The sequence below is a fragment of the Dermacentor albipictus genome, chromosome 1 (assembly GCF_038994185.2).
Source record: "Dermacentor albipictus isolate Rhodes 1998 colony chromosome 1, USDA_Dalb.pri_finalv2, whole genome shotgun sequence".
NCBI lineage: Eukaryota > Metazoa > Arthropoda > Arachnida > Ixodida > Ixodidae > Dermacentor > Dermacentor albipictus.
This window is the reverse complement of record NC_091821.1, coordinates 420,339,656-420,355,928: the sequence shown is the minus strand read 5'-3', so window position 1 is coordinate 420,355,928 and position 16,273 is coordinate 420,339,656. Positions and strand designations below refer to the sequence as shown.

The 16,273-nt window shown below is 47.7% G+C and overlaps 1 protein-coding gene across 1 annotated transcript; it reads right to left on the bottom strand.

The window, feature by feature from the left end:
• Positions 1-2,181: 2,181 nt before the first annotated feature.
• LOC135900362 (uncharacterized) lies at positions 2,182-14,984 on the bottom strand. The gene is made up of 2 exons (XM_065429832.2): positions 13,724-14,984; positions 2,182-2,264 (listed from the first exon to the last, which is right to left on the bottom strand). Exons 1-2 carry the CDS (start codon positions 14,982-14,984, stop codon positions 2,182-2,184), a joined length of 1,344 nt encoding a protein of 447 aa, XP_065285904.2.
• Positions 14,985-16,273: the final 1,289 nt, after the last annotated feature.

Below are 16,273 nucleotides of genomic sequence, written 5' to 3'. Positions count from 1 at the left end.
CAATTGAATCGCTGAAAGACTTCATCAATGAAGCATGGATTTCAGGCGAGGTCCCAAGTTATACTAATACCGAAACCGGGTAAACCTCCAAGCTTGGACAACTTAAGGCCAATATCACTTACATCATGCGTGGGGAAGGTCGCTGAGCACGCAATCCTTAATAGGCTAAAAGACCACTTAGAGGAAAATAATATATACACTCACAACATGCTGGGTTTTAGGTCCGCACTTTGCACGCAGGATGCCATGAAGCAAATTAAACACCACATACTCGACGGATATTCTAGAAATACGAAGGCCATACCCGGATTAGACTTGGAAAAATCGCTCGACAGCATCAAGCATGACTACGTCCTCAAAACGATAGAAGACGTTGGACTGGGATTGAGGATGTTTAAATACATCAAACCCTTTCTCGAAGCACGCACAGCGAAGATAAAGGTCGGCGACACATACTCGGAAGTGCTTCAGCTCGGAGGTCGAGGAACCCCCCAAGGATCGGTGATCTCTCCCGTCCTTTTCAACCTGTGCATGATTGGTCTGTCCAGAAAGCTGCGCAACATTAAGGGCATTGACCATACCATATATGCTGATGATCTGACTGTATGCTGCGCTGGTGGCAGTGAAGGGCAGATACAGGACGCACTGACTGAAGCGATCAAGACGGTGGAGGAATACCTGAGACCTACTGGACTCAGGTGCTCCCCACATAAATCGGAGTTACTACTTTAAAGACATGAAAAAGGGGGCAGGCCTAAGGGCTGGAAACCTCTATCGGAAACCAATGTATACCTACATTCAGAAAATGGTATCAATATACCCAGAGTCAACGTGGTCAGGGTACTAGGCTTTTTCATTGATGCCAACGGTGGAAACCATACGGAAGTCAAGAAAATCACCCTTAAAACGGATAACGCGTACAGGATGATCAGACGCCTGGCAGGAAGACACAAGGGCATGAAAGAAGTTAACCTCATCAGGTTAATCAACTCTTCCGTACTATGTCATATCTCATACGCCGCTGCCACGTACAACTGGACGCAGGTTCAACTCAAGAAGCTTGACACAGCAGTCAAGAAGGTTGTGAAAAGCGCATTGCGGCTCCCAATTCGAACCAGCACTGAAAAATTGCTCAAGTTAGGAATACACAACACGACCATGGAGATCGCGGAGGCCCAAGAAACATTACAAATAGCGAGATTATCTACAACCAGCATGGGAAGATCAATCCTGGACAAGATCATGATCAGCCCCATTACGGATCCAGCACAGTACACTAAAGTTAATCAAGAATTAGCAGACAACATGGTAGTCGCACCGCTACCCAGGAATATGCACCCTAAACATAACGTCAACAGGAGAGTTGCACGAGCCAGGGCGTTAATCAAGAAAATGGATAAAGGGGGCAGAGGAGCCTGCTTTGTTGATTCGGCTGCCTACAAGGATCGAACTAAGTTTGTGGCGGCAATAGTGGATCATCAGGGCAATTGCACCAACTGCGCCACGGTCTACACTAGCAAACCTGAAGTCGCTGAACAAGTTGCCATTGCATTGGCACTAACAGATGATCGATTCACAGAAATATATAGCGACTCGAAAATAGCTATTAGAGCTTTCAATAGGGAGAAAATTGCCCCACAGGCTACGAGAATAATTAACAAAAGGCAAACAAATGTTACACATTACGCTTATTGGTTCTCGGCGCACCTTGGTTCACTCGATGGTATTCCTGTCAATCCAAATGAATTGGCCAACAGCGTCGCCCGCGACCTTACAGACCGGGTCGATTTTACATATGGTTTTGATTCTGCTGGATTGGAGAACTTACGGAGAGATACGCTCAATAAATACAAATAAATTACGAAACATTACTACATGGGAAGGAGGGAGTTTCCACCCCCTCACTATAGGCTAAACAGAGCACAAGCAGTTACACTTAGGCAATTACAAACAGAGTTTTATTATTCACCTGCACAAATAAAGAAATGGTATGACATTGCAGACATGAATATTATATGCAAAGCATGCAAAAAGGAGATATGCACGCTTGAACACTTGATGATCTGCTCTGGGAGTGTGGGTCGCTGGGCCCTGACATTTCCCGGAATCGGTTTTTAGGAATAATCAGATCTCCAGATCATATCCCTCAAGTCCTGGCTGTCCAGTACGCCCGTGATAGGGCTAGGAGGCTAGCCAGGCAGGTGGCAACACCTTGTACAGGACAAGAGCAAAGTTTTTCCCTCCTCCTCCTCCTCCTCCTCCTCCTCCGAATTACAAACATAATTTTAAAGGGTCACATTGATTAAACTTCCATACGAGAGATATATATAAATTTATTATAAGAAATAAAGCTGAGAGGTCCACATCCTGGACAACCGTCGGGGTAGCGCGTGGGGTACAGGACATGTTGGAATGAAGACGTACTAATTTCACCATGCCTCCGATAACCCGATCTGCAGTGCACGATGGTGTTCAAATGAGGATACAAAGGTCACTTCGGTCACTCATTCAACTGACACTTAGTGATAACACTATTATCCCGCTAACATTATTACACTAACACTATTGAACAACGTATTTGTTTGCTTCTTCAGTCCCATGGTTGCCTGATGAAAACGTTCCCCATATGGATTCCATTGTTATAAATTCGATAGGTGTTGCTAAGATAATCAGCTATCTAAATATCTCGTCTGCTGGCTGTCACTCAACTCAAAGATCCTAATAAGTATATGCGTCCATAATTAATTCGAAGTTTTTTGAGGGATCTTTACAGTGTTCTACACCACCCAGTGACTGAAAAGTGGGGATGGTGGTTCCTCTTCAAATCGGGTAACGCGCATTCGCCCGATAGCTGTCGCCCATATCACTTACAAGTACTCCTTACAAAATCTTCGAACGCACCATATATTCGTCCGCAATCAAATTTTTGAACAAGAACTCGTTCTTTGATAACTCCTAGCATGTATTTAGGAAAATGCTTCCATCTGAGACCCAACTATTGAAGTTTACTAATATGTGTCTATGGCCACAGACCTCGGTTTCGATAACGCCTGCATTTTTCTAGATTTCGCAAAGACATTTGACTCGGTATCACATGACTTACTTATTTCAAAGACTAGTAAACTTAATATTGATGCCAACGTATTTAACTTATCATGAGACTTTCTTTATAACTGAATTGAATAGGTAATTGTTAACGATTACCCTCCTTTCTCCTCTTTTGTTGCATACGGCGCACCACAAGGGACCGTAGTGCGTCCTTTGTTGTTTCTTGCTTATATTAATTACCTTCCTGACAGTATTGCCTTCTCATCCGTTAAACTTTTTTCTGATGATTCCCCAGTTTACCACAAAATAACAAACCACGCGGACTCACTAAATATTCAAAAGGAATTTGACCGATTATCCTGGTGTGACAAATGACTTATGCGACTAAACGTCAGCAAATCTAAGAGCATTAGAATAGCCGGCACCTTCACAACTCACACTACACGTATTGCCTTAGTGGCACTCCCCTAAACATTGTTAACCCTTAGAAATAAATTGGCATTAATATTACTGAGGACCTGCCGTGGAACATGTATGTCGACTACGTAACTCCCAACGATAACCGCACTCTTGGCTACCTGCGTCATAAGTGTTCCAAAGCACCTTAGTCCTTAAAAATAAGTTTGTACAAGACTCTAGTCCGTCTTAAATTGGAATAGGCATTTACCACCATGGGGCGGAATACAAAAACGCTCCCATTCCATGCATTGCGTGCGTGTTACGGAACGACAAGTAGTCAAAATTATTTCCAAGTCGCCCACTGCGGATACCTCACAACTATACATCGGGGCTTTGGCTCGTAGAACCCCAGAACTGAAGCGTAGTAATTCAAATAAAAATAAAAGAACACAATTTAATCGCCTCATAAAGGTTACGGCTATTTCTTTATATGTAATACTAACAAGAAATCCCTATTGTAGAAAGAAACGGCACCTATTTGGAAAATGTAAAGGTGATGCAGAAGGAGAGGGCTATTGTAATGTTTGTTGTGTATAAAGATTTCAGTGTATATATCATGTGAGTGCTACTGCCATGTAAGGGACCCTGAGCCTCCGTCAAGCTGCTGCGACAGCTTTTTGCCCAGGTGTCCCTCCAGTTCCTTTTGTTTCTGGTAAATAAAATTGATTGATTGATTGATTGATTGATATCTATTTCTGCATAAGAAATGGCTGAAACAGGCACGCTTTCTAATGAAGATGAAGTCAAGACGACGTTGTTAAGTTCAGACCGACTATAGAGCATCGAAGCGAAGGAGGGCGAAACTATGAAAGAGTGATCGTGGCGACGAGATGAGAACCTTTCCGGTTGAAGTTATGTATACACTGGGGGAAAAAGCAACAAAAAATAGGAACGACACTCGACACCGCAGCACAACACATACGAAGCTATTCAATTACGTTATTGACGCCCATTTACTCACAACATCTCTGTCAGCCTGGCGAGCTCTGGCGACTGAAGATCTGCCGGAACACGCGTGGTCATTTATGGAAATGTGTATGTGCTCATCGCAAGCTTTTATTTGTAGGTTATGCAGAATGTTGTATCATTAAGACACATTCTCTCTGTTTTGACCCGTCTACTACACATAATTTAGGCCGTGCAGGATTTTCTTAATTTTCATTAGTATCGTGCGAGTGCCTGCCGACAAGCTTGGACCCATATGGGCTTCGTGGAACGCGGTAGCTTTTTCCGCTAACACGATGTAGGTTTCACCCGGCCCGCGTGTGAATGAGAAACGATTCTGTGTGCCTCGAAAAAAGAGACGTTGCCGCAATAACCGTGCCAGGCTCAATATTATTTTTCATTTAACCTAAACAACAAGAAAGAAAGAAAAAAGAATGTAAGTAACTGCACAAAACTGTGACACGAGATTATCGCGAGCTTTTGTCGTGTGAACAGATATACTAAACCTTTAATTATATGGGCAGCCTCGACTATTATGCTGTGTATGAGATCCCGAGTAAAGGCGTGCGTAAGGTGTCTTTATTTAACAGTGCTACGTGCAGCGGCCCCTTGCAGAATAATTTAGGGTGCGAAGTCCTCCTCAATTACAGCGTTTTTCCTTTGTGTCACCGGATACAGGGATGCTAACGATTCCTGCCCACCCGAACAAAAAATTTGCATGCATAATATTTCTAGGGCTCAAAAACGTTCAATTTTTTTACATCTATCGCGCTCCAGTGGCTCTTTCGAAGGCCTCCACTGTCTGTCTGTTCTTCTTCTCTTCTGTTTCTAACGTTTTTCTTTCCAAAACATGGCAGGAGCCGCTTGCACGTAACCGCTTCTTACCATGGCGCGCGTTTCAGTGTCCCCAGCCCCCGAGGCACTCTGCCGAATCTCATGATTGTAACGTAACGATAAACACAAAAGAAACAACATCAGGCAAAACGTACGCGCAGTAGGCGAAGGCCAGCAGCGTCGAGGCATGGTTTGCGCACGCGCCGCCAGGGTGAGCCACTGCGAGCCACCGTCGGCAGCAGCAGCACGTGCAAAAACCAGGTTGAAAAGATGGCGACACGTGCCGTTGGTCGCGTGCCCAACACCGGCCACGTGACGAGGTGGGCAAGAGAAAGCAAAAATCGAAGCGCTCGACGACAGCACCAGCCGCAGCGACGACAGCGCCTCCTGGCGGCCGCTCGGGGAACTAGCGGCGTGCGCGAACGAGGTCTGCCCTAGGCAGCGCTCGCCGGGAGCGGGACCAGAGCCCCAGATTTGTCAAATTGGAGTTATTGTTGAGAGCATTGAGCGGGCGGCGTGCTTTCACTGCCCGTTCCAATGCTTCGGCGTTTAGGTTCACAAGAGGGAGGCAGGGAGTTGGGGGGGGGGGGTAAGGGCGAAAGTGGGGAGCTCTTTGAAGTTCGGCTCGTCCCCATTCTCTGGCCACCCTCCCTCCTCCCGTTTCCCTTTGGCTTCAGTCCTCCAGAAACCAATGGGGCGGCTCTGTTTGGATCGGCGAGAACCCCGACGCTTTTGACTGTTGGGGAGTGGTGCGAAGCGAAGAGGGATAACCTTGCGGCTGGGTCGAAATTGTTTCGTGCGAAGACACGGGTCGCCGGTAAGGTAATCGCTGTAACAATACGGTTGCTGCGGGTTGGAAACGCGGGGAGTGAAAACGGGACCCGCTATGGTGGGGGTTCTGTTGCCGCCGCGGCGAGTGTACGAGGAAGTGTGCCCGTGGTTTTTTTGAGTGACGTAATGAACGCTAGTTGATCCGCAGTGGAAATAGTCCCTGTGGGAACCGTAATCGGCGTGAAACCGATATGTACGGCCCTTCCTCCCTTTGCGGTCGTTCGCGTCGACGCATTTCTCGCCGATAGCACGCGAGAAAAGCCGCAGCCGCTGGTGGTGGCTCGTTGGGACGCGTGCGGTTCCGAAAGATTTTCCGGAACATGAAAGGCGACGCGCGCGCGTGGCACAGCTCTCGAACGCCACAGCTGAGAGGCGTTGGATTCATCTTCGGTATATGACGAGTGTCACCAGCCTTCTCGCGTTTCCTAAGGGCAAAGGGATTAAGATGCGAACAAATGCAGAAAGAGTCCTTGTGTGCTTAGGCCATGAACAAAAATACGAATGCGTGAACTGCGAGCGGGCAAGGCATAAAAACAATGGCTGTGGCTTAGCTAAGGTTAAGCCCAGGATGCGAAGCATAGTAGCCTTTATTTTAGTTGTTGAACCACTGTTTAGCCTGGTGAACTGCTGTTGCTTGGCTATATTTGGTTCGGCTAGACGAAGAAACAGGAACGGGAGTTAGGCCGCAGCATCGGCTGCGCGACCGCTGGCGAGCGCAAGAGTTGAGCCCGGCTTGCAGCTGTTGTGACGTCAGTGCCCTAGCGGGAGGAGCGGGAGTTCGGCCGCAGTACCAACTTTGCGACCGCAGGCGAGCGCACGAGCTGAGACCCGGCTATGTAGCTACGCGGCCGCAAGCGAGCGCACGAGTTGAGCCTCCGCTTTTGCAGCTGTTATGACGTCATATGGTAGCAACGCGGCCGCTCGCGGCGCAGCAAGGAAGAGCGTGGTTGTGCGGGTAGTATGCTTCGCAAAAAAAGAAAACATTCAGGTCATAGGGTATGGTAGGCACGAAACAATAGGTTTACTGCATCGGTGTTAGGCTTGATCCTCAATAGGTTGGGTGCTTGATCTACAAGACTAACTTTTCATTACGGCTTCCTGCCAAGAATTTTCTTCTAATACTCCCTGTCCTTTTCTGTTTTGTTTTTATTTTTTTTGTTATTACCTTTTTGATTTTCATTGCCAGCTCCACATGAGCGGTACGCAATGTACCTTCACTGAAGGCTCAAAACTTTCGCTTTCGGCATGCAAAAAAGAAACAAAGAAAGAAGGAAGGAAAGGAACACAGACATATTACCTTAAAAATGCAACATTTGGTCCTAAATTCATATTACGGCAGCAGTAATGTGAACACATAAACATAAAGTTGATTGAATGCTCTTTATGTTAATTGTTCGCTTTTACATGAATTAGTGATACTACACTTACATTATTTACGTTGCTTACATTAGGTGTTTTTACTCATGATTGCTGTCTGTCTGTCTGTCTGTCTGTCTGTCTGTCTGTCTGTCTGTCTGTCTGTCTGTCTGTCTGTCTGTCTGTCTGTCTGTCTGTCTGGGTCCGTCTATGACAGTTTTTCCCGATACACTCCAACTTGGGTCACTTGGTTGTTCGTGGTCAGTAGGGTAGAGCATAGGGCTGCTGTGCTGTGGGGACCAAGTTGGAAACCAGCCATCGGAGCTACTTGAGTCACTGGGTATGGGTCGCTGAATACGTGCCGCACTTCAATGAACTACTTTGACGTCAACTTGGGTCACTGGTTGTGTACAAAGTGGGTACCCAGTGAGTCACCGGGTATTTGCCAATGACTAATCGCCCTCTTCAATGAAATAAAGAGTGATTTAAGATTTCTGTGGTGCTGGGCGGCAACGAACCTCTATCATATATATTAAGACAATCTTGTCTACATACACATTCACACACGCCAAACGCATACTTTGAGGCGGCGTCGCTAGATGGCGCAGGGTGTCCAGAAGGAAGCGAAAAAGAGGATCCCCATATGCCTCATACGCCTCATATGCATCTATGCGGTTGAAACGCCTCATAGATGACGCGTTTCGGCGGTGGCAGTACGGTGTGTCACTATATTGTTTCAATGCTAATCGCGTTGACGTCGACATTCATGGTAAGAAGGGTTCTGCCTCAGATTTCTTTCTTTCTATAGCTATTCTTAAATTTTTAACGCTCTCAATCGCCCATTGATCTTTAACTGCTGTGTTGACATTTTATTCATTTCGCAGCTCTTATTTTCCCTCTTTAACACGCGGCTATTCGCACTGTTATGCGTTATGCGATTGTAGTTAAATGAAATTGCTGCGCGCCAACAAATTTTGATAGTGAAGTACTAAAGCGCCAAACAGACGACACAAGAGACAAAGACGTCTGTTTGGCGCTTTAGTACTTCAGTAACATGCTCCAACTAGCGCAACAAAAAGTTCTGCTTGAACAACTTTGATAGCCTTTTTGTTTACCTTAAATAGATATATTATATTCAAATATTCCCACATTTCTTCTTCGTCCTCCCACTCTCCGCTTTCGTTCCACTTGATTGCGCCATGCTGTTCTCTCGCAGTCGCGCTTTTTTTGCAGCTAACCGAGAGACAAATAAATGTCTTAAGTTCTCGCGTGCAACCTACGCCGCTTGAGAAACAGCACTATGTCACCGCGCATTGTTCCTGCTTTCTTTTCTCCCCATATTGGGTGTCACTGCTAACCGCAGCAGTGCATGGGACCCCCTACAGGCAGTGGTGGCCAGCCGTGGTGTCGCATTACCGACTGGCATATCGAATGTGTGCTCCCAGGGGGAAAATCTGAATGGGGAGCCCGGGCGGGACCACTTGTGGGAAGCTCCACACTTCGTTAGCCGGCGAGGGCGCGGGCGGTCGGTTGCTTTTTCAAGCACGTGGGAATGTGTTTCCGCATTTCGCGCGCTTCGTTGCCCACGCTGAGCGTTAAATTGGGACGCTCGTGGACGGCGGCGGACACGCGAACGCCGGCCGCCGCCGGGATTCGACGACACCCCGCACGCGAGCGAACGGTACGGTGCGTCTCACAAGTTCGGTGCAGTATCGCGACGCTCGACGGAAAGCTAGAGAGACAGATCCCATGTTGAGTATGTCGCTGCGGATATACTGTGTTGGTGACCTCCGCTGCTCGCACATAAATTAAATTACGCCTACGTTAAGGCTATTCGTAATATTCTTATATTTAGACGGCGTGACTCGTTAAGAAGGGCCGACGCAGTGTTGCACGCTGATGTAGATTGAGGTCGAACGGGTGCTGCATCTTTACATTCATAGCACGATCCTCGCGGTGGTAGCCTTCGCTGTACTGCGCGTAATAGATTGTGCCCGAGCAGCAGTTTTCCATCACTTCGCCTTTGCAGGAGGGAAGAGAGAGGAGTCCGTAGTGGTCTAGAGGGAGAGATCATGCGGACGCGAGGTGATTGGGATGGGAGAGAAGAAGCTGGGGCATGCTCCAAAGAACGGAGACACCGCTCTGCCTTTCCTCACGGACAGGGAGAGTACAGTGTACCGAAACCTAGAATCAAGCGCTTGCACTGGTGGCTACAGGCAGTGGGTGGAAGGTGAGATTATGCGGTGTTTTGACAGTGAGCCAACTCCTTTCTACGCAGCTTTGCTTTTCCTCTCAGTTGAAAGAAGGCATGGTCGCAGACCAGTGGTCAGAAGGAACTATGCTTGGTTGGGGCATACATAACTAAAAGTGAAAGCGCTCGAGTCTCCTCACTCATTCTCTCTCTCTCTCTCTTCCCTTTTTTTCTTTTCTTTCTTTTTCTTTTGTGTGTGTACTAACTTGGAAGCGTTGTCAACTCTCGAGAAACCGATAAACCAAAACGAAAAGCCATTTCGTGCTTCGGCGTCTGTAAAAACTGGGGCACTAAGGAAAGAAGAACGAGCAAGAAAAAATAATAACAAGAGCAGCAAGGACCCAGCGCGACTAATGGCTCGGATGTTAATTCGAGCCGGCTGGGTTAACTTTGGAGTGTGACAAAACAGCGGTGCGGTGCCTTCGCGGCCTCACCGGCAGGCGGACCTGCGTGACGCCGTGGGCCTGGCTTTGACGCAGCGTGGGAAGATGCGACATCGCTGCTACGAGGAAAGCGAATGGTTCCTAGGCCACGCAGCCGTGTCCAAATCGCCCGGAGCGCGGGTGAAATGAGGGGGAACGTTCCGGCTTCTCGCTGCAGGAAGGCCCTGCGACGCTCCGCTCGGGTCGTTCACGTTTGTTCGGCTTCGCGGCAAATTTCGCAACGGCGGAGGAAATGACACCGGAGACTGGTGTGCTCGAACGAATGATGCAACCTGTGGTTTGTTTTTTCTTCTTGTACCACCATGGTGGCAAGGTACAGTGGCCAAGGTTCTTGGCGTCGTTTTTGACGTACGCAGCTCGTCATGCCTAAAGGAATACCGGCACTTTAATATACAGGTTGTTTCACGTAACTTGAAATAAGGATTTAAATAAAGTGGTTAGCTGTAGCTGCCATCATGAATAACGTCAAGGCTGCCAGTTCGACATTTCAATTGCACCCATAGTTAATTTCCCACATGCTTGCTTTGGCTTTATTGTCCGTTGATTGTCATGATTAACAAAATCGAGCCACTCGGTTCCCCTTCTTCGCTCGTTATATCATAGCGAAGGTCTCAAATATGGCACCCTTTATGTCGTTAGGTAGCATACGATGGTTCGTAAGTTCTCGTAAGTTCACGTGTCACGTGACAGCATTGGGAAGAAAAAGAAAGTTCCATATTCGCCTGCCATGGCTCTCAGTGGCGCTGGCTAACACTCGCAGGGCAGGACCTAGTAAACATAAATACCCAAGTTAGTGGCCGGTATGACATCTATCGTCGTAGCACAATTGATAATTCGCAACTTTCACAGATGGTAGCGACGCCATGCGGCAGCCGTCGTAAGCCTCAACGAGGGGATGCCCGCGTTTCGTACCCGCGTCGCCCGTGTTCAGTTAGTGCGGTGCGCTGGAGCCTTTGTTTTGTATTTGATTGGGGTCGCTTTTTACAGCGGTATTTCAGAGCTCTGCAATGATCTACGCAGCTGAGACACAGGTTGCCTTTTGCAGAGACACTGTTTTGACGGGTTACGTGTTTGATAAAATGGGCAAGACGTACAAGAGCAACAAAATGGGCTGTGTGCCTCAGTGCACACGCCGTGCAGTCAAAGGCGAGGTAAGCCTTCACTCGTTTGCTTGCGACGAACGAATGAAAAAGGATGAAGAAATTACGGCCACTGACCAAGTCAAGGTGAAAAAACACACAGAGACGTTTCGGGACCCGTACGGGTTCCTTGATCACACTAAAAGCGGGCAAAAGCCGCAAGTCGTTTTTATGCCAAAATGTGACGTAGGGAACGGGTGTAGTTAGCAGGAAGATTTCCATCAGTCCTGTTGATATTGTTGTCAGTAGTTTGAATAAATAAATGAATGAATAGAATTTATTGATAGGAAAGACAGAGAGGTCGACCTGAGCTAGTGCGCTCTAGTCCGCTACTCTGTACTGGGGAAGAGGGAAGGGGAGTGAAAGTAGTGGGATGGATGATGATGATAAGAGAAGTGGTGAGTGCTTATGTACATGAGACAGTTGCCTCGCTAGAGCCGCTCGTCGAGCTTGGTGTCCTGCAGGAACTTCAACAATACTTTTGTGGCACGCATTGAAATTGCAGTGTCAGGCCATGGGCGGAGAATATCTTCCTCCGACAGTAGTTGTCTGCCAACGCTGGCTAGGAAATTGTCTAACGTCCTTCGCTCCAGCATATATGCTGGGCAGTCGCACAGTACGTGTTGCAGTGTTTCGGGCATCTGGCAGTGTACACAATCAGGGCTGTTCGATTGGCCGATGAGGTGTGCATAGCGACGGGTGAAAGCAACACCGAGCCGAATCCTGTGTAGCAATGATGTTTTGCTCCGTGTAAGCTTCGGGGGCAAACAGAATTTACCGTCTGGGTCAATCATACGGAGACGTCTGTGAATGTTATCAGAGTGGGCTCTGTAAGCCTTTGTAAGGTCCTGCATGAGTGTCTTGATCATGGAGTTGGTGTCAGGTCGCGAGTAGGCAATCCGTACTTCATCAGAGGAAGGGGAGGCCGATCTTGCCTCCCTGTCAGCGAGTTCATTACCAAAAATACCACAATGGCTAGGCACCCATTGAAAGGTGATCACGTGGCCACTTAACTCTGCACTGTGATAAAGTTCGACGATTTCCAGCACGAGCAGATAGTATGGTCCTTTGTTTAAAAAGTATTTTAGCGCCTGTAGCGCTGATTTGGCATCGCACAATATTGTCCATTTATGGGGTGTCTGCGTTCTCATAAAACGGACAGCCTCCCGTATTCCCGCGAGTTCCGCTGCCGTAGATGTCGATTTGTGGTCTAATCGAAATCGTTGAGTAATTCCAAGTTGTGGGATGACAAATGCGGCCGTTGTGGCAGATGGCGTGACCGAACCATCGGTATATACTTCTACAGTCCCACTATATAAAGTAAATATATGGGACAGGGTGAGCTGCTTCAAGCCAATGGAGGAAACGTGAGATTTCTTCCTAATTCCGGGTATCTGAAGCCTCACTAGTGGTCTTGGCAATGTCCATGGAGGTGTCGCGGGGATGTCGGTTACCTGGAATCTTGCAGGTACAATGCTTGCATGACATGCAATAGCTAATAAATAAATAAATAAAGATTCTAACAAGAGTCGCGTCATCGAATTTTTTTTTTCCTTAGCTATTACAGCAGCGTTTTCCCAATCGATGCGGTGACTGATTATCGGCGTGTTCAGCAAGGGCGTTTGATACTTTTTTCTTGTTGGAGACGTCCCTTTGGTGCTCTTTTAATCTTCTCGTGAACTTGCCCGTTTCACCGATGTAGCTGCAACTGCAGTCTGCGCATGGTATCTTGTATATGACACCGGGATAATTCTTGCTTTCAAGCTGATCCTTCACGTTAACAAGCTGATTTCTCAGCTTGTTGGATGGCATGTGGGCTATTCTGAGATCGTATCTTGAGAATACGCGGCTAAGAGCTTCGCTGACGCCAGGAACATATGGGACGCCAGCCCGTTTCATGAGCGACTTGCCTTGAGACGGCTTTGGATGGAGGACCTGGGCTTCCATTTTGTCAATAAACTTCTTAGGGTACCCGTTCCTGGATAATTCGTGACGAATTTTCTTCAGTTCGTTCTGCATTTCATGGTCACTTGAGCAGATGCGTGTGGCCCGCGTCACGAGAGATGAGACAACGGATTGCTTATGGCAAGCCGGGTGGCATGAATTGAAGTTTAAGTACTGGCCGGTATGAGTCGCCTTCCTGTGCACGGCAAATGAGAGCCTCGTTCCACTTCGCCGCACGAGGACGTCAAGGAAGGGAAGGCTGTTGTCGCACTCGTATTCTGTGGTAAATTGTATGGCTGCGTCTGCCGAGTTGAGAAGACGTAGGAGGCGTGAAGCGTCCGGCTTTCGCACAATGCAAAAACAGTCGTCTACGTAGCGGACGAAAACCTTCGGCGCGGGAGCGAAGTCAGTGAGGGCCTTCTGTTCAATGACTTCCATAACCAAGTTAGCGGTAGTAACGGAAATGGAAGCACCCATAGCAGTTCCGTTGATCTGCCTGTAAAACTGTTTGTTGTAAGTGAAGTAGGTGTTGCTCAAACAGAAGTCTAAAAGCTCGCAAATGTCTTCTACTTCCAAAGGGGTGCGCTCAGCGAGCGTGTCATCCGCCAGCAGGAGATCTCTGCACGTAGCTACGGCCAGGTCAACAGGCACTGAAGTAAAGAGCGACTTCACGTCAAATGACACCATAATGTCGTCTTCATCCAGGAAGACGTCGCGCACTTTCTCCACGAAGGCTGAAGAATTTGAAATGTGCGTCGCTGTCTTGCCGGTGAGCGGGCCCAGCACTTGGTGTAGGTAACCTGATAACCGGTGCAGCGGTGACCTTGTAAAGTCTACAATAGGCCGTAGTGGAATGCCTGGCTTGTGAACTTTTGGTAGTCCGTATATTGCAGGTGCGGACCCGTTAGTACACAAGAGGCGATGGTAGAGATGCTTTTGCTGCGGTGGAACAAATTTAAAAACCTTGGAGAGGAGCTTCTGCAGTTTTGTTTGCAGGTTGACCGTGGGGTCTTTCTGGATCGCGACGTACGTATCCTCGTCTGATAGCAAATCCTTCATTTTCTCATTGTAGTCACTTCTGTCGAGCAACACGATGGCATTTCCCTTATCTGCCGGAAGGATGGCAATGGAGTCATTGTTCCGGAGGCCCTTGACTGCTTGTTTTTCGGCAGGTGAAAATCGGGCTTGAGGGTTGCGCGTCCGCCACTTTGAAAGAACACCAATGGCGCGGGTGCGAGCTTCTTCTCTTACTTCGGAAGGAAGTTGAGAGACGGCGCGTTCCACGGCGCAGATTACTCTAGCTGGGTTGGGTGACGCGCCAGCGTTGAAGTTCAAGCCCTTGTGCAGAAGAGCGGCTTCAGACTCAGTAGGCTTGTAGGAGGATAAGTTGAGGATGACTTCCCTGGTTTGCGTGGGTTCCTTCGGCCTAAGAGCGTCAAGCTTACTTTCTTGCGACTTCCTGCACTGGCGGTCTCTTGATGTCGCCATGAAATTTGCATGAAGCTGTACGTCCGGGAAGTCCTGAAGAATGGTGTGTTCTAGCTGGCGCCTTGCGAAGAACGTTTCCGTTTCCAAATCCTTGATTTTCTGTCGGCATTCTTGAACCCTTGCTGCCAATAATTTCCTTTCGGCTTGTAGAATTATCTTGTGGCCCCACGCTGATGCAACCGGTGTCTTCAAGCGCAGACTTTTTGGGACAAGGCCCTCAACTTTGCACGTCTGGTTGAAGGACATGTGGCACTTGAAGGCGGCTATTCTGCACGTAAATGCGACAAACCGGCGAATTTTGGTTACGACGTCTTGCCCGTAGTTAGTTCTGTAGGAAATATAGTCAAGAGTTCGACGAAAGTTCGTCTGGTCAGGTAACATGATGATGAAGAAATTACGGCCACTGACCAAGTCAAGGTGAAAAAATACACAGAGACGTTTCGGGACCCGTACGGGTTCCTTGATCACACTAAAAGCGGGCGAAAGCCGCAAGTCGTTTTTATGCCAAAATGTGACGTAGGGAACGGGTGTAGTTAGCAGGAAGATTTCCATCAGTCCTGTTGATATTGTTGTCAGTAGTTTGAATAAATAAAGATTCTAACAAGAGTCGCGTCATCGAATTTTTTTCCTTAGCTATTACAGCAGCGTTTTCCCAATCGATGCGGTGACTGTGATTATCGGCGTGTTCAGCAAGGGCGTTTGATACTTTTTTCTTGTTGGAGACGTCCCTTTGGTGCTCTTTTAATCTTCTCGTGAACTTGCCCGTTTCACCGATGTAGCTGCAACTGCAGTCTGCGCATGGTATCTTGTATATGACACCGGGATAATTCTTGCTTTCAAGCTGATCCTTCACGTTAATGAACGTGAAGGATCAGCTTGAACGTGAATCAGCTTGAACGTGAAGGATCAGCTTGAAAGCAAGAATTATCCCGGTGTCATATACAAGATACCATGCGCAGACTGCAGTTGCAGCTACATCGGTGAAACGGGCAAGTTCACGAGAAGATTAAAAGAGCACCAAAGGGACGTCTCCAACAAGAAAAAAGTATCAAACGCCCTTGCTGAACACGCCGATAATCACAGTCACCGCATCGATTGGGAAAACGCTGCTGTAATAGCTAAGGAAAAAAAAAATTCGATGACGCGACTCTTGTTAGAATCTTTATTTATTCAAACTACTGACAACAATATCAACAGGACTGATGGAAATCTTCCTGCTAACTACACCCGTTCCCTACGTCACATTTTGGCATAAAAACGACTTGCGGCTTTTGCCCGCTTTTAGTGTGATCAAGGAACCCGTACGGGTCCCGAAACGTCTCTGTGTGTTTTTTCACCTTGACTTGGTCAGTGGCCGTAATTTCTTCATCATCATGTTACCTGACCAGACGAACTTTCGTCGAACTCTTGACTGAATGAAAAAGGAGTGGGCAGTGAAATTGCGCATTGGGAAGCCTGTCACGAAAACAATGTGTTAAGTGCATACTCTTCGAGAGCTGGCTTCTCGCACGCCTTGCCATATCTCGTGGCGTCGT